Source organism: Oncorhynchus gorbuscha, linkage group LG24 (genome assembly GCF_021184085.1).
Source record: "Oncorhynchus gorbuscha isolate QuinsamMale2020 ecotype Even-year linkage group LG24, OgorEven_v1.0, whole genome shotgun sequence".
In the NCBI taxonomy this organism is placed as follows: Eukaryota; Metazoa; Chordata; class Actinopteri; order Salmoniformes; family Salmonidae; genus Oncorhynchus; species Oncorhynchus gorbuscha.
Genome location: NC_060196.1, coordinates 11299310 through 11325763, shown reverse-complemented (window position 1 = coordinate 11325763; position 26454 = coordinate 11299310). Strand labels below are relative to the sequence as shown.

General features: G+C 42.9%; 4 protein-coding genes across 5 annotated transcripts in view; all 4 read left to right on the top strand.

Moving 5' to 3' along the window:
• Positions 1-26454, top strand: part of LOC124012438 (zinc finger protein 606-like) — a 1040669-nt gene that overhangs the window by 270076 nt on the left and 744139 nt on the right. The gene's annotated exons all lie outside the window — the stretch shown is intronic.
• The window catches only part of LOC124012437, a 971157-nt gene that overhangs the window by 236740 nt on the left and 707963 nt on the right, over positions 1-26454 (top strand). The gene's annotated exons all lie outside the window — the stretch shown is intronic.
• LOC124012470 (zinc finger and SCAN domain-containing protein 12-like) lies at positions 1337-8314 on the top strand. The gene is made up of 3 exons (XM_046326112.1): positions 1337-1793; positions 5959-6089; positions 6811-8314. Exons 1-3 carry the CDS (start codon positions 1535-1537, stop codon positions 8011-8013), a joined length of 1593 nt encoding a protein of 530 aa, XP_046182068.1. The 5' UTR covers positions 1337-1534; the 3' UTR covers positions 8014-8314.
• Positions 6952-26454, top strand: LOC124012456 (zinc finger protein 184-like). Of its 2 annotated transcripts, none has more exons than XM_046326092.1 (3): positions 6952-6999; positions 22998-23092; positions 23318-26454. In XM_046326092.1, exon 3 carries the CDS (start codon positions 23510-23512, stop codon positions 24602-24604), a length of 1095 nt encoding a protein of 364 aa, XP_046182048.1. In that variant the 5' UTR covers positions 6952-6999; positions 22998-23092; positions 23318-23509; the 3' UTR covers positions 24605-26454. The 2 variants fall into 2 exon arrangements, with proteins under 2 accessions (XP_046182048.1, XP_046182047.1); XM_046326091.1 differs by lacking the exon at positions 6952-6999 and adding an exon at positions 14648-17076.

The window sequence follows — 26454 nt, the reverse complement described above, 5'->3', positions numbered from 1 at the left end:
ATTGCAGAGACTGAGTTCAGACATTAAAAAGAAAAACTCAAATGGCTCCATATTGTTAGGTACTTGAATCAGTGTTAGATGGACTTGACTGTGGTTAGCATTTTATAACATGTCATGTTTCTGTGTGTACAGCAAAGAATGCTTTCATGCTTTTTGTATAATCTTTGTTTGCAGTCTCCAGTCCATGAAGATCTGCTGATATCCGGTGTTACTGGTTGGAGAGACTGGACCTTTGAGGTGGCCCTGCATCAGGACCATGGATCAGGAGCCGTAACTCTTCCTTCCCCAGTCGGAACCAGGGCCCAACCACGGGGGACAAGGACCCCATCACAACCAGTGGACAGGTGGACTGAAAAACCTCAGTCCTGGTGGTCATCAGAGAGACAGAGACTCCAGTCAGGGATCCAGTCTGCAGCCCAGACCCTTCTCTTCACAGTCTCAGTGCAGGGATGAAGCAGGACCTGGGGCTGATAGACCCTCCTGTTCCTATGATACAAACACCACAGTGTCCATGATGAACAGTGCAGGTCTTCCTGGGCTTCAGCCTTCACAGAGAGTGGTGGGAGACCCCCCTGGTGGTAGTCTATCAGCAAGTCTTTCTTCTCCTTCAGGTTATTGTCTAATGCCAGGTGAATGGGTTCATAGAAAGCCTGGACCTGGGTCTAGCCTTCCTCATTTACCCCACAAATACAGACAGGGTCAGGATGAACATTCGCCACAAGAGGTACCTAGCCTATAACACAGTGGATAATCCCATCAACACCCAAACAATGGCTCAAGGAGGAAGGTCAGACTATGTCCTCTGCTGTTATTTGGACACAACATGGGAGGCAGAGTATTAGGACGGACGCAGACAAGCCGGCTCATGCAAACTATGTGAAGACGCACCAGACTGTTCACAAGGAGAGGCCCATCAAGTGCAAACTATTTTTACAAGAACTTCTCCTACCTGACTAGCCTTATCAGACACAGGAGTGTCCACCAAGGGGAGAAATCATAGCAGTGTTGCTTGATATGTATGCAGGGTGTCTTGGTAAGAGGGTAATTAATACCCCGCATTAACCTTTTAACTTGTCATTTGAAACAGGCTTGAGTAAATACTTGTTTTTAGGAAGACAGTGAACTTCGGATAGAACAAAGACAGTTTAATATTTACCCTACTGAGGTGATTAGAAAATAATTACTTTATTCCATCACTCTATTCTTGCTAACACACTGTCCTTTCTAAACAAGTACTCTCAGCTTGAAAGATGGTGATCATGAATAGGAGATTGTAATAAGCAGTTCCCGTTTAAATTTAACCACACCCTTTGAGCTATGACATCAGCCAATAAGATCCTTGCTCTGTAAACGGAAGTAAACAGTGAACAAGTTCTACGTTAGCGTTTTTGTTATTTATAAGTTCCTTAAACACTGGTACTCAACGTGACTCATTTAACTGCGCAGCATCATATACTTACCACATTTTGTGTTTAATTCGCTTTAGAGACAGGACATGATAGGTGTTCCAGGTAAGGCTAGCTAGCTGCTAACAATGGCTAACTGTATGGGGTTTCACACTCAAATAGCCTCCATCATGGAGGTACTAGCGAATGCAGCCGTGGCAGAGGTATGTAAACTCGTAGATGACGACTATGCAGTGTTTCGTTTGGAAATAACTCAAAGCCAGAAAGAGAACATGGCATTGCGCAGGAAACTACAGCTACTGGAAGGGAAGGTGGCACGGGAGCGCGTCTTCGCCAGTCGTCCCAGAAGTGTCAAGATCGTCGACCGATACAGAGGAATAGAAAGAGGTACATTTTGCAAAAGGCCGAGGATGCGTGGCTTTCGTATACAGTGAGTGTACAAAACACGAACGACCCTCATCAGAAAAGCTTCAATTCGTTGGTGCATGGACTTTACAAGGTGTCGAAATGGTTCCGCAGGGATGCTGGCCCATGTTGACTCCAATGCTGCCCAAACGTGTCGCAGGTCTTGACGCAAACCGGTGCGCCTGGCACCTACTACCATACCCTGTTCAAATGCACTTGAAATATTTCGTCTTGCCCATTCAACCTCTGAATGGCACACACACAATCCATGTCACAACGCTTAAAAATCATTCTTCACCTACACTGATTGAAGTGGATTTAACAAGTGACATCAGTAAGGGATCATAGCTTTCACCTGGTCAGTCTGTCATAGACAGAGCAGGTGTTCTTAATGTTTTGTACACTCAGTGTATATTTATATTAAAAGCCAAAGTCTAATGGTTTTACCCAAAAATGAAGGACTCACGAGCCTATTCTGTTTTTGTCATCGAGGTCTCGTTGTTTCAAAACAATGTAAAAAAAAAAAAGTGCTGCTTATTGAATGTCATACTTTGAGCTGTACCAGAAAGTACTATTGGCATGACATGAAAAATGTATGCTACATTTGTTATAGGCCTAATGTTTTTGTTGTTGACACCATAGAATTAGGAATTATAATACTTTTTAATAGGATCTCTATATGGGTGACACTATCTCGATCATTTGCAGATTTTAAGCGTGTGTCCTTTAGAACTTTTAACCTGAATTAGACGGAGCAATAGAATACCTACTCGTGGTCTTCTTAAATTAAACTAGTTTTTTTTCCAGTATTAGTGGATCACAATACCACAGAGGAGTTTACAAGGGAGGAAGTTTTATTCCATAGGCTGGGATCGGCATTATGCAGCTGTTGCAAAGAGCGCATTTTCACTGGCTGTCCACGGGTCGCATAAACAATGATTGATAGGCAGCTTAGCCTACACTTCTTCAATTCAACCATCATTGGGGTAAAATACACCTATACATTTGTGAACAGTCATCCACAACTACCACAGCAGAGGTGTGAATCACATTGCTATGTAGACATCAATATTAAGCCTAAGTGTTATCCGTATCGCCCCGCCCGTAGGCTACACCACTGCTGTCAAATCAAATCCAATTTTATTTGTCACGTTTCGTAAACAACAGGTGTAGACTAACAGTGAAATGCTTTCTCACAGGCCCTTCCCAACAATGTAGAGAGAAATAATAGCAAAGTCCTAATAAAATACACAATGAGTAACTAACTTCTCGATATACAATGGGTACCGGTCCCAAGCCGATGTGCAGATATGTACATATAACTAGGAATAACGTGACTAGGCAACAGGATGGATAATAAAGAGCAGCAGGGTATATGAGGAGTCCAAAAAGTTAGTGCAAAAAGGGTCAATGCAGATGCTTAACCAAATAGCCACCCGGATGAACTATTTAGCAGTCTTATGGCTTGGGGGTAGAAGCTGTCCAGGGTCCTGTTGGTCCCAGACTAGGTGCATCGTTACTGCTTGCTGTGCAGTAGCCAAGAGAACAGTCGTTGACTTGGGTGGCTGGAGTCTTTGACCATTTCTAGGGCCTTCCTGCCTGGTATAGAGTTCCTGGATGGCAAGGAGCTTGGCCCGAGTGATGTATTTGGCCGTACGCACTACCCTCTGTAGTGCCTTGCAGTTGGATACCAAGCTGTAGCCATACGAAGCGGTGATGCAGCCAGTCAAGATGCTGTCAATTGTGCAGCTGTAGAATCTTTTCAGCCTCCTTAGGGGGAACAGGCGTTGACGTGCCCTCTTCACGGCTGTGTTGGTGTGTGTGGACCATGATAGATCCTTAGTGATGTGGACACTGAGGAATGAAGCTCTCGACCTGCTCCACTACAGACCCGTCCATGTGAATGTGGGTGTGCTCTACCCCCCCATTTCCTTTAGCCCACAATCAGCTCCTTTGTCTTGCTGATGTTCAGGGAGAGGTTGTTGTCATGGTACTACACTGCCAGGTCTCTGACCTCCCTATAGGCTGTTTCATCGTTGTCGGTGATCAGGCCTACCAACATTGTGCTGTCAGCAAACCAGATGATAGTGTTGGAGTCCCTGAGGGGCCCCCGTGTTGAGGGTCAGTGTGGCAGATGTGTTGTGGCCTGCCCTCACCACCTGAGGGTGGCCCGTCAGGAATTCTAGGATCCAGTTGCAGAGGGAGGTGTTCAGTCCCAGGGTCCTTAGCTTAGTGATGAGCTTGGAGGGCACTATGGTGTTGAACGCTGAGCTTTAGTCAATGAACAGCATTCTCACATAGATGTTATTGGCCACGCACGACTTCAACACTATCATCAAGTTTGCTGACAGCACAATGTTGGTAGGCCTGATCACAGACAACGATGAAACAGCCTATAGGGACAAAGGAGCTGATTGTGGACTACAGGAAATGGAGGGCCGAGCACGCCCCCATTCACATCGACAGGGCTGTAGTGGAGCAGGTCGAGCGCTTCATTCCTCAGTGTCCACATCACAAAGGATCTATTATGGTCCACACACCAACACAGTCATGAACAGGGCTCACATCATCCCAGACTTCTTAATGAAGCCGGTGACTGTGGTAAACTCATCAATGCCACTTGATGAATCCCAAAACATATTCCAGTCTGTGCTAGCAAAACAGTCCTGTAGCTTAGCATGCGCTTCATCGGACCACTTCCTTATTGAGCGCGTCACTTGTACTCCCTGTTTGAGTTTTTCTTGTAAGCAGGAATGCGGAGGATAGAGTTATGGTCAGATTTTCCAAATGAAGGGCGAGGGAGAGATTTGTAGGCATTTCTTTGTTGTGGAGTAAAGGTGATCTAGAGTTTTCTCCTTTAGTTGCTCAGGTGACTTGCTGGTAGAAATGGATTTCACTTTCCCTACATTAAAATCACTAGCCACTAGAAGTGTCGCCTCTGGATGAGCATTTTCTTGTTTGCTTATGGCCCTATACAGCTTCTCTTAGTACCAGCTTTGGCTTGTGGTGGTAAATAAACAGCTACGGAAATATAAACTCACTTGGTGAATAGTATGGTCTACAGTTTATCATAAGGTATTCTATCTTGAGCGAGCAGAAACTTGAGACTTCCTTATTATTAGAGATTGCACACCAGATTTTAACACACCCCTCCCCCCTAACCTTATCCGATGCTGCCGTACGGTCTTGACGATGCATAGAAAAACCATCCTTGTTCAGCCACAAATCCTAGAAACATAGGATATTTCAGTTCTTCAGGTCCCGTTGATAGGATAGTCTCGAACGGAGCTCATCCAGTTTGTTCTCCAGTGATTATACGTTCGCCAATAGAACGGAAAGTAGTGGCGGATTATTTCTCTTAAGAAGTCTTTTCCAAGTCTTGGGGATTAGGGCCTGTTCCGGGGTTAGCAGTATGTCCTGTATTTGGTTGAGCCGTCCAAAATGTTACATATTGCAGCTTTAAGATCAGCGCCAAAACCACGCAAAAATAGCTGAATTGGTCAGGAGAAAACGGCAGCGCTCCATTGCAGTACTATTCATTGCGGTGGCATTTCCCTTGTCGTCCTTACCTCCAAGGATTTATCCAAGTTGTTTGTATAATCTTTGATGCCGATAGAAGTTGCACCATTGGAAGACATACAGTAGCTTGCACTATAGCCTACAAACGTATTCCTGCAATCCTTCAAACGGATTTGGTGTGCCATCATAGTGGTCTCTGACTTGTGGTCAGACTCGCTCAGTATTTCGTAAACATCCTTTCTGAATTTAAAAGGAATCCTAGAAGTAATCTAGTTTTTCAAAGGTAACTGTAATCTGATAATATTTTAGCTGTTAAAGAGTTTTCTTTATCAGTTACATGTAATCTGTTACTCCCCAACCCTGTCCCCGCATTACTTAGCTATCTTGCACGCAGACACAACTATATTCTAACCAGATTCTTTATTTACTGCATTTCCTATTATTTACTGAATGAAAACAATGTGATACATGGAACATAATACATACATTTATAAATAGTACATCAAGAAGTTATGACAAGTGTTACCTTATATCCTAATAGCCAATTCTAGACAGTGTCAATGAATATACTGTTGAGCATTGACAGTAGCTCACCTTACCACCTCGTTTCCCCCAATCACTCTCTCAGGTGAAGGACATCTCACTAGAGGCCACAAGAGCTTTGTGAAGCCAGCGGGACACAACGCGTGGAGAGATGACCAACCTATAGCTGTTGATGAGGGGAGTGGAACCTCAACCCAGCACGTTATCATGATAGAGGTTAGTGTAATAGTGTTGCATAAAAAATGTGTTTGTAAATCAAATGTGGCCAGTTTATTTTCAGAAAGGCTCTCCTCAGCTATTCACTTGCTTACATGAAACCCAGCACAAAAAGTTTAGGGAATTATTCATATTTTTGCATCACAAAAGAGTTTAGGGTGAAAAAAAAATGTCTATAGATTTCATTGAAGAGTATGTGCACTGTAGTGGCCATTAGTAAATGGTAGTAAATATGAACTATTTAGATCTTATTTAAATATGTAAAAATTATTAAACTGCCATAAACTCAAACTATTTCTTAGATATTTACCTACTAGAAACAATTTGAATATTAAACTCACAAAAATTACACACACTTACCATAAAATGTGTTAATTGTAATTGTGGTAGCCAATGGTAGCCATTTTGAAGAACCATAAAGAAAAAATAATGGTGGCACACCCATACGTGATATCATTGAAAAGCCCAGAATGTCCTCTTAAAGTTTACAACAGGAACTAACACGCGGCATGTATGGCCTTAAATTTAAAAAAACAAATACTCATTAGAAAGGACAAAAATGTATTGCTGGATCTCGGGGGATATTTCAGGAAATCTCCCCTCAGCTATTCACTTGCTTACATCCTAATTTTTCTGCCATAGGGGAGCTTATGAGACTTCAAGACATTGTTATCCAACACAGCTCATGTACCGGTAATATCCTCCTCTCTTCTTGTGTCAGTCTGCAGATACAGATGCTGCAGGTCCTGAAGGATTGTCTCTGGTCAAGCAGGAGAGGTCTGAAGGAGAGGAGGACATACGCCACAGCAGTCACATCCAGACTGAAGCAGCAGCTGGAGCGCCCCCTGTAGCCACGGTAGACCATACCATCACCCCAGCGCATCTCTGGACCCGAAGCAGAATCACGGAGGTCAGTGGAACGCCGAATGCAGTCCTCAAGTCAGAGAAAGACATCAAGACTTTAACTGTAACACAAAGGCTGTTACACACAGGATCTGACCACAGATCAGACCCAGAGAGACTGGGGCCGGGGAGACCGGGCTGTCCTCCTGCTCCTGGCTCAGAGTATTTACCGGTATTTCAACATAGCCAGGGGACTGTTAATTCCCATGGAGATGGTGATGCGTTAGCCACTGGCAGTGATGATCTGTCTTGTTTTTACACTACAGAGATGGACCCTGGAAACATGCCCTTGGGTTTAGAGACACAGACTGATCTTTCTAGACGGGACTGGAACCAGTACAGTAGTAGTGTATACTCTGAAGGGCGCCTAGATGAGAAAGGGGAGGGTCTGGTCATAGATGAAGTGACTATGAAAGTGGAGGGTGACGTTCCTCCCACATGGAATGCAGATAATCATCACCTCGGAGATGGACACTTACAGGGCAGAGATTTCTTAAATTACAGGGAAAGGTTAGAGACAAATCCAAATGGCTCTACCCACTCTCCTTTACACACGTTCAGGGATCGCGCCCCAGTGTCCATGTCGATGGGGCCTTCCGATTCACAAGGCCGTTTCCTTTTCGACAGGGCTAGAGCCCAGGCTCAGGGAGGGGGAGAAACGTCAGGCAGTAGTAAGGGAAAACGGTTCCTCTGCATGTTCTGTAACAAAGGCTTCAGCTGCCCCCAGAAGGTAGAGATCCACCAGAGGTTCCACACAGGGGAGAAACCCTTCAGTTGTACCCAGTGTCACATGCACTTTGCCCAGGCTGGTGACCTGAAGAGGCACCAGAGGATCCACACAGGGGAGAAACCCTACAACTGCCCCCAGTGTGAGAAGAGGTTCTCCCGCCAGGACCACCTGAAGATGCACCTGAAGGTCCACACGGGAGAGAGGCCGTTCGCCTGTACGCACTGCGGGAAAAGGTTCTCAGAGAGGAGCTACCTCAGGATACACCAGGAGAAAAACCATTCCAATCTATAACAGAGAAAGTAACCATTCCACTCGATAGCTTCTGACATTTAGCTCAAACCCTGCATTAAAGAAAAAGATGCATTTTCATTGTTGTCAGCAGAAAGATCCACAGATGCATTTGGAATAATGCGAGTAACAGATTTCAGTGTTGAATATTCCAGGGTAGAATATTGCATACAGACATTGTGTGATAGATACAGCATATATATATATATATACACACTGCTGAAAAAAATAAAGGGAACACTAAAATAACACATCCTTGATCTGAATGAATTAAATATTCTTATTAAATACTTTTTTCTTTACATAGTTGAATGTGCTGACAACAAAATCACACAAATGATCTCTGGAAATCAAGTTTATCAACCCATGGAGGTCTGGATTTGGAGTCCCACTCAAAAGTAAAGTGGAAAACCACACTACAGGCTGATCCAACTTTGATGTAATGTCCTTAAAACAAGTCAAAATGAGGCTCAGTAGTGTGTGTGGCCTCCACGTGCCTGTATGATCTCCCTACAACGCCTGGGCATGCTCCTGATGAGGTAGCGGATGGTCTCCTGAGGGATCTCCTCACAGACCTGGACTAAAGCATCAGCCAACTCCTGGACAGTCTGTGGTGCAATGGAGTGAGACATGATGTCCCAGATATGCTCAATTGGATTCAGGTCTGGGGAACGGGCGGGCCAGTCCATAGCATCAACGCCTTCCTCTTGCAGGAACTGCTGACACACTCCAGCCACATGAGGTCTAGCATTGTCTTGCATTAGGAGGAACCCAGGGCCAACCACACCAGCATATGGTCTCACAAGGGGTCTGAGGATCTCGGTACCTAATGGCAGTCAGGCTACCTCTGGCGAGCACATGGAGGGCTGTGCTGTCCCCCAAAGAAATGCCACGAATTTGCCAATCTTGGTGTTCTCTGGCAAATGCCAAACGTCCTGCACGGTGTTGGGCTGTAAGCACAACCCCCACCTGTGGACGTCGGGCCCTCATACCACCCTCATGGAGTCTGTTTCTGACCGTTTGAGCAGACACATGCACATTTGTGGCCTGCTGGAGGTCATTTTGCAGGACTCTTGCAGTGCTCCTCCTTCTCCTCCTTGTACAAAGGCGGAGGTAGCGGTCCTGCTGCTGGGTTGTTGCCATCTCCTGATGTACTGGCCTGTCTCCTGGTAGCGCCTCCATGCTCTGGACACTACGCTGACAGACACAGCAAACCTTCTTGCCACATCTCGCATTGATGTGCCATCCTAGATGAGCTGCACTACCTGAGCCACTTGTGTGGGTTGTAGACTCCGTTTCATGCTACCACTAGAGTGACAGCACCGCCAGCATTCAAAAGTGACCAAAACATCAGCCAGGAAGCATAGGAACTGAGAAGTGGTCTGTGGTCACCACCTGCAGAACCACTCCTTTATTGGGGGTGTCTTGCTAAATGCCTATAATTTCCACCTGTTGTCTATTCCATTTGCACAACAGCATGTGACATTTATTGTCAATCAGTGTTGCTTCCTAAGTGGACAGTTTGATTTCACAGAAGTGTGATCGACTTGGAGTTACATTGTGTTGTTGAAGTGTTCCCTTTATTTTTTTGAGCAGTGTATATACACAGTGTACAAAACATTAGGAACACCTGCTCTTTCCATGACAGAGTGACCAGGTGAATACTATGATCCCTTATTGATGTCACTTGCTAGATCCACTTCAATCAGAGTAGATGAAGGGGAGGAGACAGGTTAATTAATGATTTTCAAGCCTTGAGACATGGATGGTGTGCCACTGCCATTCAGAGGCTGAATGGGCAAGACAAAATATTTAAGTGCCTTTGAACGGGTTATGATAGTAGGTGCCAAACGCACTGGTTTGTGTCAAGAACTGCAACGCTGCTGGGTTTTTCACACTCAACAGTTTACTTCAAGAATTATCCACCACCCAAAGAACATCTAGTCAACTTGACACAACTGTGGGAAGCATTGAAGTCAACATAGGCCAAGCATCCCTGTGGAATGGAGAGTCCAAAAGGGGGTGCAACTCAATATTTGGAAGGTGTTCCTAATGTTTTGGACACTCAGTGTATGTTAATGTCATTATTTGGCAACAGTTACATCAGACGTATCTGATTAAATTTAAATTAGTTTGTCAATGACATGTTTGTTCTACATAGTATACAGTGAGCTCAAAGTATTGGGACTGGCACATTTTGTGTTGTTCTGGCTCTGTAATCCAGCATTTAGGATTTGAAACGATACAATGTCTGAGGTTTAAGTGCAGACTGTCACCTTTAATTTGAGGGTATTTTCATCCATATTGAGGGAAACGTTTAGAAATTACAGTACTTTTTGTACATAGTCCTCCCATTTTAGGGGACCAACGTATTGGGACAAATTCACTTACAGTTGAAGTTGGAAGTTTACATACACTTAGGTTGGAGTCATTAAAACAATTTTTTCAACAAACTATAGTTTTGGCAAGTTGGTTAGGACATCTACTTTGCATGACACTACAAACAATTGTTTACAGACAGATTATTTCACTTAAAATGCACTGTACACAATTCCAGTGGGTCAGAAGTTTACATACACTAAGTTGACTGTGCCTTTTAGCAGCTTGGAAAAATCCAAAAAATGATGTCATGGCTTTAGAAGCTTCTGATAGGCTAATTGCCGTTAATTGGAGGTGTATCTGTGGATGTACCTTCAAACTCAGTGCCTCATTGCTTGACATCATGGGAAAATCAAAAGAAATCAGCCAAAATTGTAGACCTCCACAAGTCTGGTTCATCCATGGGAGCAATTTCCAAATGCCTGAAGGTACCACGTTCATCTGTCTCCTAGAGATGAACGTACTTTGGTGTCTGAAAAGTGCAAATCAATCCCAGAACAACAGCAAAGGACCTTGTGAAGATGCTGGAGAAACAGGTACAAAAGTATCTATATCCACAGTAAAACGATTCCTATGTCGACATAACCTGAAAGGCCGCTCAGCAAGGAAGAAGCCACTAGTCCAAAACCGCAATAAAAAAAGCCAGACTACGGTTTGCAACTGCACATGGGGACAAAGATCATATTTTTTGGAGAAATGTCCTCTGGTCTGATGAAACAAAAATAGAACTGTTTGGCCATAATGACCATTGGTATGTTTGGAGGAAAAAGGAGGAGGCTTGCAAGCCAAAGAATACCATCCCAACCGTGAAGCACGGGGGTGGCAGCATCATTTACATTTAAGGCATTTAGCAGACGCTCTTATCCAGAGCGACTTACAAATTGGTGCATTCACCTTATGACATCCAGTGGAACAGCCACTTTACAATAGTGCATCTAAATATTTTAAGGGGGGTGAGAAGGATTACTTTATCCTATCCTAAGTATTCCTTAAAGAGGTGGGGTTTCAGGTGTCTCCGGAAGGTGGTGATTGACTCCGCTGTCCTGGCGTCGTGAGGGAGTTTGTTCCACCATTGGGGAGCCAGAGCAGCGAACAGTTTTGACTGGGCTGAGCGGGAACTGTACTTCCTCAATGGTAGGGAGGCGAGCAGGCCAGAGGTGGATGAACGCAGTGCCCTTATTTGGGTGTAGGGCCTGATCAGAGCCTGGAGGTACTGAGGTGCCGTTCCCCTCACAGCTCCGTAGGCAAGCACCATGGTCTTGTAGCGGATGCGAGCTTCAACTGGAAGCCAGTGGAGAGAGCGGAGGAGCGGGGTGACGTGAGAGAACTTGGGAAGGTTGAATCATGTTGTGGGGGTGCTTTGCTGCAGGAGGGACTGGTGCACTTCACAAAATAGATGGCATCATGAGAATGGAAAATTGTGGATATATTGAAGCAACATCTCAAGACATCAGTCAGGAAGTTAAAGCTTGGTCGCAAATGGGTCTTCCAAATGGACAATGACCGCAAGCATACTTCCAAAGTTGTGGGCAGAACTGAAAAAGCGTGTTTTGAGCAAGGAGGCCTACAAACCTGACTCGGCTCTGTCAGGAGGAATGTGCCAAAATTCATCCAAATTATTGTGGAAGGCTACCCGAAACGTTTGACCCAAGTTAAACAATTTAAAGGCAATGCTACCAAATACTAATTGAGTGTATGTAAACTTCTGACCCACTGGGAAATAAATAAAATATTCTCTTCACTATTATTCTGACATTTTACATTCTAAAAAATAAAGTGGTGATCCTAACGGACCTAACACAGGGAATATTTACTGGGATTAAATGTCAGGAATTATGGAAAAAACGTTTTTATTTTTTATTTCACCTTTATTTAACCAGGTCTGCTAGTTGAGAACAGGTTCTCATTTACAACTGCCACCTGGCCAAGATAAAGAAAAGCAGTGCGACACAAACTACAGAGCTGCACATGGAATTAACAAACACAGTCACAATAGAGAAAAAATTATATATACAGTGTGCAAATGAGGTAAAATAAGGGAATAAATTGGCCATAGTGGTGAAATAATTACAATTTATCAATTAAACACTGGAGTGATAGATGTGCAAAATATGAATGTGCAAGTAGAGATACTGGGGTATAAAGTAGCAAAAAATAAATAAATAACAGTATGGGGATGAGGTAGTTGGATGAACTATTTACAGATAGGATATGTACAGGTGCAGTGATCTGTGAGCTGGTGCTTAAAGTTAGTGAGGGAGATATGGATCTCCAGCTTCAGTGAAATTTGCAATTCGTTCCAGTCATTGGCAGCAGAGAACTGGAAGGAATGACGTCCAAACGTCGGAATTGGCTTTGGGGGTGACCAGCGAAATATACCTGCTGAAGCGTGTGCTATGGGTGGGTGCTGCTATGGTGACCAGTGAGCTGAGATAAGGCGGGGCTTTACCTAGCAAAGACTTATAGATGACCTGGAGCCAGTGGGTTTGGCGACGAATATGAAGCGAGGGCCAGCCAACGAGAGCATACAGGTCGCAGTGATGGGTAGTATATGGGGCTCTGGTGACAAAATGGATTGCACTGTGATAGACTGCATCCAATTTGCTGAGTAAGGCTATCTTGTAAATGACATCGCCAAAGTCAAGAATCGGCAGGATTGTCACTTTTACGAGGGCATGTTTGGCAGCATGAGTGAACGATGCTTTGTTGCGAAATCGGAAGACGATTCTAAATTTAATTTTGGATTGGAGATGCATAATGTGAGTCTGGAATGAGAGTTTACAGTATAACCAGACACCTAGGTATTTGTAGCTGTCTACATATTCTAGGTCAGAACCATCCAGAGTAGTGATGCTGGATGGGTGGGCAGGTGCGGGCAGCGATCGGTTGAAGAGCATCCATTTAGTTTTACTTGCATTTAAGAGCAGTTGGAGGCCCCGTAAGGAGAGTTGTATGGCATTGAAGCTTGTCTGGAGGTTAGTTAACACAGTGTCCATAGATGGGACAGATGTATACAGAATGGTGTCGTCTGCGTAGAGGTGGATCAGGGAATCACCAATAGCAAGAGCGACATCATTGAGGTATACAGAGAAGAGTCGGCCCGAGAATTGAACCCTGTGGCATCCCCATAGAGACTGCCATAGGTCTGGACAACAGGGTCTCCGATTTGACACACTGAACTCTGTCTGAGAAGTAGTTGGTGAACCAGGCGAGGCAGTCATTTGAGAAACCAAGGCTGTTGAGTCTGCCGATAAGAATGTGGTGATTGACAGAGTCGAAAGCCTTGGCCAGGTCGATGAATACAGCTGCACAGTATTATCTCTTATCAATAATGGTTATGATATCATTTAGGACCTTGAGTGTGACTGAGATGCACCCATGACTAGCTCGGAAACCAGATTGCATAGCGGAGAAGGTACGGTGGGATTCGGAATGGTCGGTGATCTGTTTGTTAACTTGCCTTTCGAATACCTTAGAAAGGCATGGTAGGATAGATATAGGTCTGTAGCAGTTTGGGTCTAGAGTGTCTCACCCTTTGAAGAGGGGAATGACCGCGGCAGCTTTCCAGTCTTTGGGGATCTCAGACGATACGAAAGAGAGGTTGAACAGGCTAGTAATAGGGGTTGCAACAATTTCGGCTGATCATTTTAGAAAGATAGGGTCCAGATTGTCTAGCCCTGCTGATTTGTAGAGGTCCAGATTTTGCAGCTCTTTCAGAACATCAGCTATCTGGATTTGGGTGAAGGAGAAATGGGGAGGCTTGGGCAAGTTGCTGTGGGGGGTGCAGGGCTGTTGACCAGGGCAGGGGTGGCCAGGTGGAAAGCATGGCCAGCTGTAGAAAACTGCTTATTGAAATTCTCAATTATAGTGGATTTATCGGTGGTGACAGTGTTTCCTAGCCTCAGTGCAGTGGGAAGCTGGGAGGTGCTCTTATTCTCCATGGACTTTACAGTGTCCCAGAACTTTTTGGAGTTTGTGCTGTAGGATGCAAATTTCTGTTTGAAAAAGCTGGCCTTCACTTTCCTATCTGCCTGTGTATATTGGTTCCTAACTTCCCTGAAATGTTGCATATCGCGGGGGCTATTTGATGCTAATGCTGTACGCCACAGGATGTTTTTGTGCTGGTCAAGAATATATTATTATTATGCATTTGGCTAAGGTGTATGTAAACTTCCGACTTCAACTGTATGTGTATTAAAGTAGTCAAAAGTGTAGTATTTGGTCCCATATTCCTAGCGTGCAATGATTACTTTAAGCTTGTGACTCTACAAACATGTTGGATGCATTTGCTGTTTGTTTGGGTTGTGTTTCAGATAATTTTCTGCCCAATAGAAATGATTGGTAAACAATGTATTGTGTAATTTTGGAGTCACCTTTTATTGTAAATCAGAATAGAATATGTTCTAAACACTTCAATATTCATGTGGATGCTACCATGCTTACGGATAATCCTGAATGAATTGTGAGTAATCCTGAATGAATTGTGAATAACGATGAGTTAGAGTTAGATGCACAAATATCATAACCTCCCCCCTAAAATGTTCACCTCCCCTGTTATTGTAATGGTGAGAGGTTAGCATTTCTTGGGGTTATGATATGTGTGCACTTGTAACTTTCCCACTCATCATTATTCACAATTAATTCAGGACTATCTGTAATCATGGTAGGATCCACATTAAATGTAGAAGCGTTTAGAAACATTCTATTGTTATTTACAATAAAAGTGACTCCAAAATGACGCAATACATTATTTACCATTAATTTGTACTGGGCACAATATAATCTGAAACACAACCAAAACAAACAGCAAATGCAAGCAGCAAAGAAACCCTACCCTCTCTAGGCACTTGTGGAGAGCTGAAACAACTTAATAGGTGTAAGGCTGTAAGCAATAGGGTGAATGCATTTTGAAGTAAATCTCAGCTCTGTTAAAGTACACTCAAGGAAAACATGAACAGATCTCAGTGATTCAGCAGTATCATTAAATCGGGTTAACATGCCCCACCAACATTAGACAATTATACTGAAAGGCCTTATATTGCTGAAATAAATACATCTAATCAATGATGAGAATACTCTGATCAACCGATATGTAGCAGGAAGATTGGCGTACCGTGAATCAAGAGGTTGTGATTTGAAATTCAAGGTGAGGACTGTTGAATTATTATTCATGTATTTTGACATTTTTTAATTTCACCTTTATTTAACCAGGTAGTCCAGTTGAGAACAAGTTCTCATTCACAACTGACCTGGCCAAGATAAAGCAAAGCAGTGCGACAAAAAACAGCAAAGTTACACAAAAACAATCGTACAGTCAATAACACAATAGAAAAATCTGTATACAGTGTTTGCAAATGAAGTAAGGAGGTAAAGGCAATAAATAGGCCAATAGTGGCGAAGTAATTACAATTGAGCAATTTACACTGGAGTGATATGTGCAGATGAGGATGTGCAAGTAGAAACCTTTGTCTGTGACACCTGCCGTTTGGTGCTACGCTGACACTGCATGTCCTTTTTGAGTTTTGCGTCTTTACCTAACAGTCATGTTAGAATATGTCAGTTATCCCGTGAGAGCTTTTGAGCCGAACCCACTAAAGTGTTTCAGATGCCAAGCTTACGGTCATGTTGCAGCAGCAGTGTGTAGGAGGGCATTGGCCCGAAGGAATGTTAGTATCAATTGTGGGAGTTCCCATGTTGCTGGGGATCAGAAGTGCCTTAGTGCGAGAGAGACTGGTTGAGGTTGCCAGAGTCAGAGTAGAACAGAAGGTGTCGTATGCTGAGGCAGTGAAGAGCGTAGAGGATGATGGGTCAAGGGTGAGTAGTAGGCCTTGGCCAATACAGTGATACGAATGTGTGCTTCAGTAAGGTTGGCTTCTTAGTATTCATAGCCATGGTTATCAACTGTACTACAGAAATGGAACCTAAATCACATAAAATAGATGTTGTGGTGGCAGCTGCAAAGAAGTACTTGGGTGTACAAGGTTTTACTGCAGGAGAGTTACAAGGATGAAATAGTAGGCCTGGTGTAGGATCAGTTAGGGTCAACGTAGTGGACTGGGGTGGTGGTGTTTATTTGAATGAATTAGTGTTATATAGGTGAAGGGCTAGTTTGGTGGTACAATGGTTTTCCTTTCCCTCAAACCTTTTTGCATCACTCAATTTAACGTGAACTCCCGCACAGTAGGTGGCGGCATGCACAAACAACGTGCGAACACCATGATCCCGAAGAAACAGAAGTAGTGTAGTGAACAACTACAATTTCCACGTTAGCGTTTTTGTTGTTATTTAGACGTTTATTAACACATTGGAACTCAAAATACGAGCATTATAAATGTACCGCAGGTAGTCTTTACTTCGCGTTGGAAGTAAAGACTCGGTAACGCTAGCTAGCTGCTAACCTAACGATGGCTAACTGTATGGTTTTTCACACACAAATAGCCTCCATTATGGAGGTGCTAGCGAATGCAGCCGTGTCAGAGATCTGTAAACTCGTAGACGACGACTATGCAGTGTTTCGTTTAGAAGTTACTCAAAGCCAGAAAGAAAACAGGGGATTGCGGAGGAAACTACAGCTACTTGAACTGAAGGTGGCACGGGAGCGCGCAGAGAGGACCATACGAGAGCGCGTCCTCACCAGTCGTCCCAGTAGTGTCAAGATCCTCGACCGATACAGCGGAATGGCAAGAGGTACATTTTGCAGAAGGTGGAGGGTGCGGGGCTGTTGCACCGTTCTCCTCTGCATACGTGTTCAGATGTGTTACTCAGACTTGTGTCTTGGTTAGTTTTTGAATAGTACGCAATACTGACCTATGTTAAGCTAGCCACAATAAGGATTAGCCACACTAGTGGAACTTTCATTTCGCCTTCAAAGTAAAAGACCACCATTGAAAGTGATGCAAATGGATACAAATAATGGAGTCATGACATATTTGGAATAGCTCATGCAACGTTTTTTCATTTTTTTTTTATCATTCTGACAATGTCAGAATGTCATCAATTCAACTGAATACAATAATGAGTTATTTTAACACAATCCCCTCACTATAAAGCCTATTGTATTTATTTCATTTTATATTGCAATGTGGCTAATTTCAGTGAGATCTCGCAATAAAATCTATGACACTAATATGTGTGTAAAGTCTTGTGGGCATCACTGAGTGGGCTGATACCCCATTTCATGGACCCAGAATCCATAGGTAAGGCTGTACAGTGCATAGAATTAGGCACCAATACAATTGGTGGTGGGTGGTGGGGGGGTCAAATTAATTATTGTATTTTTTTTCATTTATATTACATTCGAATATTGTTCAGCAATAGTAGTCCAAATACGGCATGATTATTATATATATGTATCCGTTTCCTTCACTTTCAAGCGCGGACTTTTATTATGAAGGCAATCCACAAATTCCACTATTGTGGCTAATTTCACATAGGTGCAAAAAAAAAATCGCAATTATTTTACCAGGCAGGTCAATTAAGAACAAAATACTCTCACACAAAGATTGTCAGAATAGGCATTTTAGGAACGTTTTTAGTATGTACATTTTCAAAAATGGAGTTTGATTTAAACCTACCATTTTTGTTGACGATTTACAGTAGTGAGTGCATAATTATTTATACTTTTTTTTGTACTGGACGCCCGTGGGAATCCAACCCACAACCCTGGCGTTATAAGTGCCATGTTCTACCAACTGAGCTACACTGGACAGCAAATTTTAGTATGTTATACTCATGTCGGCATTTCATCTAGTAGAATTCACCGCAGACTTTTGAGGAAGACTCCCATGTGTTTTACATCTGCTGATAATTAAAGGTGCACTATGCAGAAATCGCGACGCCATTTCCTGGTTGCTAAAATTCTAATAGTTTGCCCAATTTCAGTTTGTGACAAAACAAGCATTCATTGTGTCGAATCATTGTACCATCTAAACCGATGTTAAATATATTTTCCATAACCAAAACTATTGTATTTTCAGCTGTTTAAAGCAAAAGATGCAAAAACTCAACTTAAGAATGGGAAGCATAGAAATGAAACATAAAACCGATCCACCGCTTTCTTAGACTTGCTTTCAATGAGTGACAGATCTACAACACATTTCTATGTGAAATAAATAGTATATCAAGAAATTATGAGAAGTATTACCTTACATCCTTATCAATTGTAGACTCTGGGCATGTACGAATACTAGAATATTACATACTTAAACTGCATAGTATGTACTTAACCTCTCCATCGTATTTAGCACGCACTGTTTAGTAAAAAATGTGCAGTATGCCATGGCTGAAACTTACTACTTTTGGTGCGTTCAAGACAACTGGGAAATTGTAAACAAAATGAGCTCAGACTGGTAAAAAAGTCACAGGGTGTTGGCCTGGTGTAGGAGACAATAGGCTCAAAGTAGTGGAATGGGGTGGTGGGTTTTAATGAGTGTAGGGAAATCAGAAGGGTGGTTTTCTTTCCCCTTTTGTTTCACAAAGTGAAAACACAAAAGAAAAAGCCCTTTCACTATAGCGGCGTGTTGATGGTTTGGGCAAATGTTAGCTAGATAAGTAGCATGCACTCAAAGACTTGGCCTCCATTGGAATGACCTAGGCCACTATCGCTAGGATACTTATGACTATTTATTTCATTTTGTTTGCTTTTGATTTACTTTGAGATTGTAATGGAAAGAGCTATAGAAATAAATTATTAATCTACCAAAGATATTTTATTTAGTTTAGTAGAGCAAAAAGGTGAAAGGCCAAGAACCCGACACTCTTCAATAAAAAAAAGTGATACTAGCGAGAGTGCGTGGGTTTCTTTTTTCTTTAAACGTATCAAATGTTTACCATGCACCTGCAACAAAATGGCTCAGATGTGCTAGTGCATTAAAAAAATTAATAGAAATGTTGAAAGTAAAACACACCAACAGTCGATGTACAAATATTTTCTAACAAACAAGAAACACTTCAATGAGAACAGAGATCCACTTTGGGTTTAAAAAAAGATTTCACCAAAAACAGTATAAAATTAATAAATACTAGCTATGAAATAAAATGGATACAAAATACCTAAAACTACATCTTATTAATGACCTCTAAAATGGCCATACCTTCTCCAGCATCCACATCTGGATGCATCTAGCGCCAAATCCATCACCGAATACAACTTCCAGGATGCGGCTGTGTCCTCCCGAGTCAGCACGGATTCCATATTCCTGGAAAAATATGGAAAAGGAAGGCTTTCAGCATCAAATATACTACATATAAAGCCCTGTAAATGATTATGCTAATTGCGATACATTTCTCTGGAATACTTGCCCCTTTCTAACATATGTCTTCACATTCACACTATCGGTAAAAAGTTTTAGAACACTTACTCATTCAAGGGTTTTTCTTTTTACTATGTTCTACATTGTAGAATAGTAGTAAAGACAACCTATGAAATAACACATATGGAATCATGTAGTAACCAAAAAAGTGTTAAACAAATCAAAATATATTTTAATTCTAGCTACCCTTTGCCTTTGACAGCTTTGCACACTCTTGGCATTCTCTCATCCAGCTTTCCCTTGGAATGATTTTCCAACACTCTTGGAGTTCCCACATGCTGAGCACTTGTTGGCTGCTTTTCATTCACTCTGCGGTCCGACTCATCCCAAACAAACTCAATTTGGTTGAGGTCGGGGGATTGTGGGGGCCAGGTCATCTGATGCAGCACTCCATCACTTTCCTTCTTGGTCAAATAGCCCTTACACAGCCTGGAGGTGTAAAACAAATGATAGTCCCACTAAGCCCAAACCAGATGGGATGATGCATCGCTGCAGAATGCTGTGGTAGCCATGCTGGTTAAGTGTGCCTTGAATTCAAAATGATCTGACAGTGTCACCAGCAAAGCCCCCCACACCATAACACCTCCTCCTCCATGCTTTACGGTGGGTAATACACATGCAGAGATCAACCGTTCACCCACACCGCGTAACACAAAGACATGACAGTTGGAACCAAAAATCGCACATTTGGACTCCAGACCAAAGGACGCATTTACACCGGTTTAATGTCCATTGCTCGTGTTTCTTGGCCCAAGCAAGTCTCTTCTTCTTATTGGTGTCCTTTAGCAGTGGTTTATTTGCAGCAATTTGACCATGAAGGCCTGATTCACACACTCTCCTCTGGACAGTTAATGATGAGATGTGTCTGTTACTTGAACTCTGAAGCATTTATTTGGGCTGCAATTTCTGAGGCTGGTAACTCTAATGAACTTGTCCTCTGCAGCAGAGGTAACTCTGGGTCTTCCATTCCTGTGGCGGTCCTCATGAGAGCCAGTTTCATCATGGTGCTTGATGGTATTTACGACTGCGCTTGAAGAAACTTTCAAAGTTATTGAAATGTTCCGTATTGACTGACCTTAAAGTAATGGACTGTCATTTCTCTTTGCTTATTTGAACTGTTCTTGCCATAATATGGACTTGGTCTTCTACCAAATAGGGCTATCTTCTGTATTTCACCCCTACCTTGTCACAACACAACTGATTGGCTCATACGCGTCAGAAGTAAAGAAATTCCACAAATTAACTTTTAAGAAGGCACTCCTGTTAATTGAAATGCATTCCAGGACTACCCCATGAAGCTGGTTGAGAGAATGCCAAGAGTGTGCAAAGCTGTCAAGGCAAAGGTGTGGCTATTTTGAAGAATTTCAAATGTAAACAAATCAAAATATATATTTTGTCATAGTTTTGATGTCTTCACAATTATTCTACAATGTAGAAAATAGTTTTTAAAAATTAAGAAAAAACATTGAATGAGTAGGTGTTCATAGGAAGCATAGGAAATAGATGGAAAAGACATTTAATCCCAGTAAAAAATTCCCTGTCTTAGGTCAGTTAGGACCACCACTTTTATTTTAAGAGTGTGACATGTCAGAATAATAGTAGAGAGAATTATTTATATCAGCTATTGCTTTATCAGCTATTGCTTTCATCACATTCCCAGTGGGTCAGAAGTTTACATACACTCAATTAGTATTTGGTATTATTGCCTTTAAATTGTTTATCTTGGATCAAACATTTCAGGTAGCCTTCCACAATAAGTTGGGTGAATTTTGGCCCATTCCTCCTGACAAAGCTGGTGTAACTTAGTCAGGTTTGTAGGCCTCCTTGCTCGCACATGCTTTTTCAGTTCTGCCCACAGATGTTCTATAGGATTTAGCTCAGGGCTTTGTGATGGCCACTCCAATACATTGACTTAAGCCATTTTGCCACAGCTTGGGGTCATTGTCCATTTGGAAGACCCATTTGTGACCAAGCTTTAACTTTCTGAATGATGTCTTTAGATGTTGCTTTAATATATCCATATAATTTTCCTACCTCATGATGCCATCTATTTTGTGAAGTGCACCAGTCCCTCCTGCAGCAAAGCACCCCCACAACATGATGCTGCCACCCCTGTGCTTCACGATTGGGATGGTGTCCCCCTTTTAACTCCAAATATAACGATGGTCATTATGACCAAACAGTTCTATTTATGTTTCATCAGACCAGAGGACATTTCTCCAAAAAGTATGATCTTTGTCCCCATGTGCAGTTGCAAACCGTAGTCTGGCTTTTTTATGGCGGTTTTAGAGCAGTGGCTTCTTCCTTGCTGAGCGACCTTTCAGGTTATGCCGATATAGGACTAATTTGACTGTGGATATAGATACTGTAGATATAGATACTTCCTCAAGCATCTTCAAGGTCCTTTGCTGTTCTGGGATTGATTCGCACTTTTCGCACTAAAGTACGTTCGTCTCTAGAAGACAGAACGAGTCTCCTTCCAGAGCGGTATGATGGTTGCATGGTCCCATGGTGTTTATACTTGCATACTATTGTTTGTACAGATGAACGTGGTACCTTCAGGCGTTTGGAAATTTCTCCCAAGGATGAACTAGACTTGTGGAGGTCTAAAATGTTGTTTTTTGGTTATTTTCTTTTGATTCTCCCATGATGTCAAGCAAAGAGGCACTGAGTTTGAAGGTAGACCTTGAAATACATCCACAGGTACACCTCCAATTGATTCGAATGATGTCAATTAGCCTACATTTATTTCCCCTTTGACCGACATTGTAATTACATAAACAATCAGGGGAAATCCAGAATATCAATGGGATCCTCGATGGGGGGGGCATTCATGCAGGGTCCAATGGGAGGAGGGGGTTCCTGCAATGCCCACATGCAGGAACGCCCTCGAATTGCGGACCGCAGTCACACGCTATTGAAAGGCACGGCAGACAGCAGATCTGTTTTCAAAGATGTAACATCACGATGATACATTCGTAATCATTTCAAGGAAAACAAAAACTACTTAGATTTGAACACTACCGCAGAAGCTTCACTATTCCCCCTCTTCCAATGCACTGTGGCTGTAAAATTCCTGAAGTGTGCAGCGAATTCTACAAGATGAGCCAAAATGAGTATAACATCCTGGCATTTAAAGCATACTCTATTTTAGAAATTTCACATACTATAAAACGTTTTATTTTCACATTACGGCCTACTATTTAGGACGCAAGTATGGGTATTCGGACACAGTGTCTGTCAATAGTGTACAATATAGCGTGAGCATTACCTAAACACCCCTTTTCCCCCAATCAGTCTCAGGTGAAGGACATCTCACTGGAGGCGACAGGAGCTTTGTGAAGCCAGCGGGACATAACGTGTGGAGAGATGACCAAAACATAGCAATTGAGGCGAGTGGAACCTCAACCCAGCATGTTATTGTCATAGTGTGACATAAAACATCACAGTACATCAAATGTGGCCCGTTTATTTCAGAAAGGCTCCCATCAGCTATTCACTTGCTTACATGTACATCCTCATTTATCTGCCATAGGGGAGCTTGTGAGACTTCCCTACGACATTGTTATCCAATTCTACTCGTGTACCGGTAATAACCTCCTCTCTTCTTGTGTCAGGATGCAGATGCAGAGGCCGCAGGTCCTGAAGGATTGTCTCTGGTCAAGCAGGAGAGGACTGAAGGAGAGGAGGACCGACGGCACAGCAGAGACATTCAGACTGGAGCAGCGGCTGGAGTGGCGCCACCTGTAGCCACAGAGGACCTTGCGACTGCTGCCGCGACCCAACGCAGAATCACGGAGGTCAGTGGAATGCCGAACGCCGTCCTCAAGTCAGAGACAGACAACGAGACTTTAACTGTAACACAAAGGATCTTACACACAGGATCTGACCACAGGTCAGACCCAGAGAGACTGGGGCAGGGGCCACTATGCTGTCCTGCTCCTGGCTCAGAGTATTTACTTTACGGTAACCCAAGCCCGAGGACGGTTCATTCCCATCTGGACTTGCGTGATGCGTCAGAGACTGTCAATGATCCGTCTTGTTCTTACAATACAGAGTTGGGCCCTGGCAACATGCCCTTGGGATTAGAGACACAGACTGATCTGTCTAGAGCGGAATGGAACCGGTACAGTAGTAGTGTATACTCTGAAGGGAGCCAAGATCAGAAAGGGGAGGCTATAGTGGTAGATGAGGTGAAAGTGGAGGGCGACGCTCCTCCCACATGGAGTGCAGATAGTCTCCTGGGAGATGGACACTCACAGGGCAGAGTTTTCTTAGATTACAGGGGAAGCTTAGAGACAAATCGAAATGGTGCCACCCACTCCCCTTTACACACATTCAGGGATTGCGACCCAGTGTCCACGTCGATGACACCTTCTGATTCACAAGGCTGCGTTCTTTTCGATCAGGTATTGAACTCAAATGACCAAAGGGCCAAGGCTCGGGGAGGGGGAGCAACATCAGGCAATAGTAAAGAGAAACGGTTCCTCTGCATGTTCTGTAACAAAGGCTTCAGCTGCCCCCAGAAAGTGGAGATCCACCAGAGAGTCCACACAGGTGTGAAACCCTTCAGCTGTACCCAGTGTCACATGAGCTTCGCCCAGGCTGGTGACCTGAAGAGGCACCAGAGGGTCCACACAGGGGAGAAACCCTTCAGCTGCCCCCAGTGTGAGAAGAGGTTCTCCCAGGCTGGTGACCTGAAGAGGCACCAGAGGGTCCACACAGGGGAGAAGCCCTACAGTTGTACCCAGTGTCACATGCGCTTCGCCCTGGCTGGCAACCTGAAGATGCACCTGAAGGTCCACACGGGAGAGAGGCCATTCGCCTGTAGGCATTGCGGGAAGAGGTTCTCAGAGAGGAGCTACCTTAGGATACACCAGCAGAAAAACCATTCCACTCTGTAAAATAGAAAATAATTTCACTTGATAGCTTCTGACATTTACATCAAATGCTGCATTAACCCCCCCAGCGTGAGTTTTTTTGGTTATGCGCGTGATATCAGAATGCATTCACTAGCTAGGTTTCCATCCCAATTGGCAACAGATTTTCATGCGAATATTCTCAAATCTGCATAAAAACAATGTGCACATTTTCCCACCAGAAATGTTTCCATCAAATCAGTGCGTGATGACGTAGTGCACCCAAAATGTACTTTTTCAATTCAAGATTTCATGTACGAAATATAAGTTCAATGTGTTTCCATCGTATTTTCAACTCTACTGATAGTTTTGTCATTAACAGCAAATGTGTCTAATCTGGTCTTGGCACCTGCGCTCTAGCCAACAGCTCGCAGATACAATACGGGTAGGCTGTGGCTTGTCTAGTCTACATGAGATTATTATGGATAACAGCGAATATATTTGTCAAAAGGCAGTCAATTATCGATCATCATGTTGCAGCATCAAGCTCATCACCATGCACTTTCACAACATATTTCCTCTGAAGCCTAATAAACTGCATGGTTTCTCAAGTCATAGTGGGAGGACCACACACCATATCATCGCGTGACTCCAAATTTACTTAGATATGCTGGTTGTTATATAATTATTTGCACATAAAGGCGTTTTCACCGGCATTTCCCGTGTTATTAATTTTACCGACACAAAGATCCCTCCATGTCGAAGGAACAAATGATCTGTTGCCTTTAAAAAAATAATATTACACTGAAACTTCCGTGTTTCCATCACAGCTGTCGTGATTGTTCTTTATACAAAAAAATGACACATTTTTGGATGGAAACGTAATTGGTGTTCCGAAATGTGATTGTTATGCAACAGGACAGTTAACCCACGCTGCCTGCTAATTATCTATAGGCTTTGTTTCAACTGGTCAATTTCAAATGATTTTCAAACAGTTTGAATTGATGTGTGTTCCAAATCCTTATTAATTCACATAAAGTATCCCATTTCACTGTGTTGGAGAATTTACGTTTGAGGCACTACGATGAACCGGACAAATTTCTCTCTTTGATGAGAGCCCAAGCACTTTCCCAGTGTTTCCCCCGGTCACGTATGCAGACATTTGAGCATCTCCGGTCAGAAAAGAAATGCTAACTTTTTCCTCCTGACGCCTGAATTACCTTCATTGTTGTTTTCCTTACAAATAATAACTTTGGACATGTGTCCGTTTCTATCAAAGTAAGTGACTTATTACATTATAGTTTGTGTATCGTGTTTTTCGTTTCTACTGTAGCACACCGTGTATATATATGTATGGAGCATAATGTATTCTGTGTGCATTCCTTTATAACCGTGGACACGTAAGGAACTTCATTTCTTAACCTTTATGGTGTTCTACTCAATTGTGCTTATGTTACTAGCTACATTCTTCTATTAGCTTTGTAAAACAATGCTGCACTCCACAAGGAGAAGTAGTCGCTTCTGTTGTATCTTTTGAAGCTGCCCTGGCCTCATGTCCTGTGTATTTTAGCTCTGCTGGGCCCTGCCTCCTTGTGGAGCTCAACAGTTACTGTTATTCATATTTGTGATTTTGTCAATGCAATTTATTACTTTTATAGGAGGGTTATGTTACTACTTTAATTGTTTTATTGCTATATCCTGATGCTGTATTGTAATTTAGTAATAATTCCTCTTTATTCTGTGCCACACACAAACATTATTTGCCGCTGACGATTGAGGCCAGCTTTTGTATGCTAGCAACATAGTTTAAACAGACACTTCTTTACAGTTTTGCTTGGGGAAAAAACAGTAAGAAAAGACTGACAACTTATTAATATACATAACCCATATTTCAA

What these genes read in the sequence shown, in the direction of transcription:
- LOC124012456 (XM_046326091.1), top strand. Translation starts at nt 16,794, where the DNA reads ATGGCTAACTGTATGGTTTTTCACACACAAATAGCCTCCATTATGGAG. An exon ending in ATACAGCGGAATGGCAAGAG is followed by an intron (nt 17,077 to 22,997) that starts GTACATTTTGCA and finishes TCCCCCAATCAG; the next exon opens with TCTCAGGTGAAGGACATCTC. An exon ending in ACCAAAACATAGCAATTGAG is followed by an intron (nt 23,093 to 23,317) that starts GCGAGTGGAACC and finishes TTCTTGTGTCAG; the next exon opens with GATGCAGATGCAGAGGCCGC.
- LOC124012470 (XM_046326112.1), top strand. Translation starts at nt 1,535, where the DNA reads ATGGCTAACTGTATGGGGTTTCACACTCAAATAGCCTCCATCATGGAG. An exon ending in ATACAGAGGAATAGAAAGAG is followed by an intron (nt 1,794 to 5,958) that starts GTACATTTTGCA and finishes TCACTCTCTCAG; the next exon opens with GTGAAGGACATCTCACTAGA. An exon ending in AGCACGTTATCATGATAGAG is followed by an intron (nt 6,090 to 6,810) that starts GTTAGTGTAATA and finishes TTCTTGTGTCAG; the next exon opens with TCTGCAGATACAGATGCTGC.